Source organism: Rhinopithecus bieti, unplaced genomic scaffold (genome assembly GCF_001698545.2).
Source record: "Rhinopithecus bieti isolate Rb0 unplaced genomic scaffold, ASM169854v2 scaffold_16615, whole genome shotgun sequence".
In the NCBI taxonomy this organism is placed as follows: Eukaryota; Metazoa; Chordata; class Mammalia; order Primates; family Cercopithecidae; genus Rhinopithecus; species Rhinopithecus bieti.
In genome coordinates this window covers 17,146-20,224 of record NW_016808482.1, presented here as the reverse complement: position 1 = coordinate 20,224, position 3,079 = coordinate 17,146, and the positions used below count along the sequence as shown (strand labels likewise).

Below are 3,079 nucleotides of genomic sequence, written 5' to 3'. Positions count from 1 at the left end.
AAAAAAAAAAAAAAAAAAAAAAGTGGAGATCAGATGTTATTTCATGTCTGGAAAATTTTAAGAGTATAAAAACCAGTAAATAAAAAATTATTATGAGCTATGTGGCTAATTTTAAACATACATGTAATGGAATATAAATGACCAACTTACGTCTATTGGCAGTGATTCATCTTCTTTTTCTGTTAATCGCATATAAGAACGATCTATAAACCAGAAGCATACCATTAAGGAAATTATAGCTCATTTTTCTTTCTTAAAATGAAGCAAATCAACATACCAAAGAAGTGGCTAACTTATATGCTACATAAAGTAATGCTAATCCTGGATTCCTCAAATCCTTCTATCTTTTAAGGCAGTCAGCCTATCTTAGTCAACTATTTTATTTTCATCATGACCTGCTTTGTCACCTTATAAAATGGGTAAGAGTGACAAGTGAGCAAGTATGAGGCAGAAATACCTTAGTATAATTTTTCTTTCATTATTATAGAAATACTAGAAACTTCTAAAAACTGTTACACTAACTCGTCAAAGAAATCACCATTATTTAAAAAGTAAAGTCTACAGAAAATCTCAACTCTAAAATAGCACCAACACCGCACAGTATGGACAAAATAATATTGGTATGGAAATGGTTCTCCTGAGAGGATATGCCGGGGCAGTGGTGGAACAGGAATTCCATGAAATCAATTTCTGCCTCTACTAATTAATTATAATTCTGCTGCTGCTGCCTTAACCTCAGGAGACAGCAAGGGATAAAAGAAAAGGATCAGGACTTGGAAACTGGTAAGCCTAAATCAATGCCAGCTCTTCAATTTACTATAATTTCATTTAATTAAAGAAGCCCTCAGTGATCATAATACATATCTCAAGTTCAGAGTGTTAAAATGGGGGGTGTCTTAGAATCAAAGAAATACAGTATCTATTTTTTTCATTACCTGAATTTCCACAACGGTAAAATGAGAATAATGTGAGGTGAGGATTAAACAAGATACAGTAAATGACTGGTGCCCTATTACAACAAAGTTCATTACAGCAAAGATGAGCATGCCGCAGCGCCACATTGTGCTATCTGCTGCCACAGTCTGACATGACACACTTAAGTCTTAAAGGTATATATTACTCTCTCCCTGAGCATTATATATAAAGAGGTCTCACCGCAGTGGCAAATCCACAAGGCATTCTCATCACCCAAAACATAAAATGCAAAAATCTTAATTCTAGATGAACCTAGGACAAGCCCTATGTAATAACATACTTTGGACTAAATAAACTGTTTTTGAGTGCATGTGTATTGACTCTTAAAAAAGAATATGTTTAGAAACATTTCTTTAGTTTTAACCTATAGGTCTGTCATAAAGACAAATGTAAAAGAAACATCAAACCAATACCAAAAATCGATTTTCACTAAACTCCTATCTGGTTCAATTCCTAGCTAGCTTGCTAGTTTGCATGAAGCCTCGTCTGCGTCTAACACTACCTTTAACCAGGAATTTCCTCATCTGTAAAATGAAGGGGTTGGACTTCAGTAAACTCCAAGGGCACTTCTTGCCCTACAATCTTAAAATTCTATAGTTAAAGCTTACTGTAGAAAATGACACAGTACTCCAGTGTATCCTAATCTCCTCTAGGACAGTGTTTCTCAAACTAATGTGCATACAAATCACCTGGGGATCTTATTAAAACCCAGATTCTGACTGAAAAGAATTCTGATTCTGTTAAAACCCAGATTCTGATTGAACAGCGTCTTCTAACTACCTGCCAGGTGATGCTCATGATGCTGGTCTGTTGACCACACTGTAAGCAGAAAGGATCTAGGATACTTTCCTTAACCTCCCAGTTCCCCCAAAATATGACTGTCCCTGCTTCCATGCATCCTTATATACTTTTAGCATATCACTTTACTGTAATTTCTTCTCGATCCACTTGTTTTTCTCTAGACTTTGAACTGGCTCAGGGTATCACTGTATCTCTAGCACCTAATCACAGCGCAATTTCAACCAGCGACCCAAAATTGAATTTCATAACGCAGTGTAGCACAAATCTTTTGCCCAAGGTCACACAGATGTAGCGGTAATGCAAGTTTTTAACAACCAGCCCTTTAGACTCCCAGTCCAGTGCTCTTTCTCCTGTACCACAGTGCCTCCCTGAGGCAATCGGTCACTTAACTACTCAGTCTCTGCCTGGACAGCCCAAGAGTGCCCAAGATGTTGTCCACTTGGTTGTCGTGGGATCATGAGCATCCAGAGTTCTCAATCTCACAACTGTGCCTGATCTGCCCCATGCTGGATCTGACATCACTTGTCCTGGTTTCCTGGAGACTCCTATTCTGAACCCTCTCCCAGACACCTCCTTCCAACCTTCCTCCAATTTCAGATGCCACACTCTCTTCAAATTCAAACTCCGAACCTTCCACTGGGGACTCCTGCACGGATTTTCTTAGTCACACCAAACTGTAAGGTCTCAAAGGATCATTAATCGGACACTCGGTCCGATGGTCCCTTAGAAGTGCGCCCACACACCGCCCCTAGGGTTTCACACCGAAGCGGTCCCCGTGCCCCAGGCACTTACGCTGCGCCGCGGAAAAGGCGGCGTGGGCTAGGGCAAAGAGACCGATGCCCACCAGCCCCTTCCACAGCGACGGCGCCATGATGCCGAAGGAGCAGCAGCCCAGCAAAAGAAGCGAAGGGCTGCGGAGCTGTTTCTTCTTCCACCGGCGGGTGTCCGCGCGCCGCAGAAAGATGACGTCACTGAAGTCCAGAGCGCGAAGTGTCTCAGTGGTGGAAAAGGCAGACGGCCGTGAGAAAACGGAAACAGGAATGCCGGGAAGAAGGAGAAAGCTACACGGAAAAAGGTCCGCGAGAACTCACGAACCTGCGCTATGGAGGCCCTCTCTGGGAGGGGCGGAGCTCAACGGAGTCGTAAACGAAGAGGCAAAAGCCGGAGCAATGGGGAAGCGAAGAGGAAGGGCGCCGGCAAATAAGCGCGGGCCGCGAGAGGGGGGCGGGGCCAGTGGCGAGAATAGGGTGGGGCAGAGGGACGGCGGCCTGCGTAGAAAACTGGTGGGGGCGAGGGGCAGGGT

At 43.0% G+C, this 3,079-nt stretch overlaps 1 protein-coding gene across 1 annotated transcript in view; it reads right to left on the bottom strand.

Annotated features, from left to right (window-relative positions):
* MMGT1 (membrane magnesium transporter 1) overlaps window positions 1–2,860 on the bottom strand; it is a gene marked incomplete at its 5' end in the record, with an annotated part of 23,104 nt that extends 20,244 nt beyond the window's left edge. The window contains 2 exons of the mRNA XM_017886740.1: window positions 151–203; window positions 2,569–2,860. Coding sequence (XP_017742229.1) covers window positions 151–203; window positions 2,569–2,860 — 345 coding nt within the window. The remainder of the gene's footprint in view (window positions 1–150; window positions 204–2,568) is intronic.
* Between the last annotated feature and the right edge of the window lie 219 nt (window positions 2,861–3,079).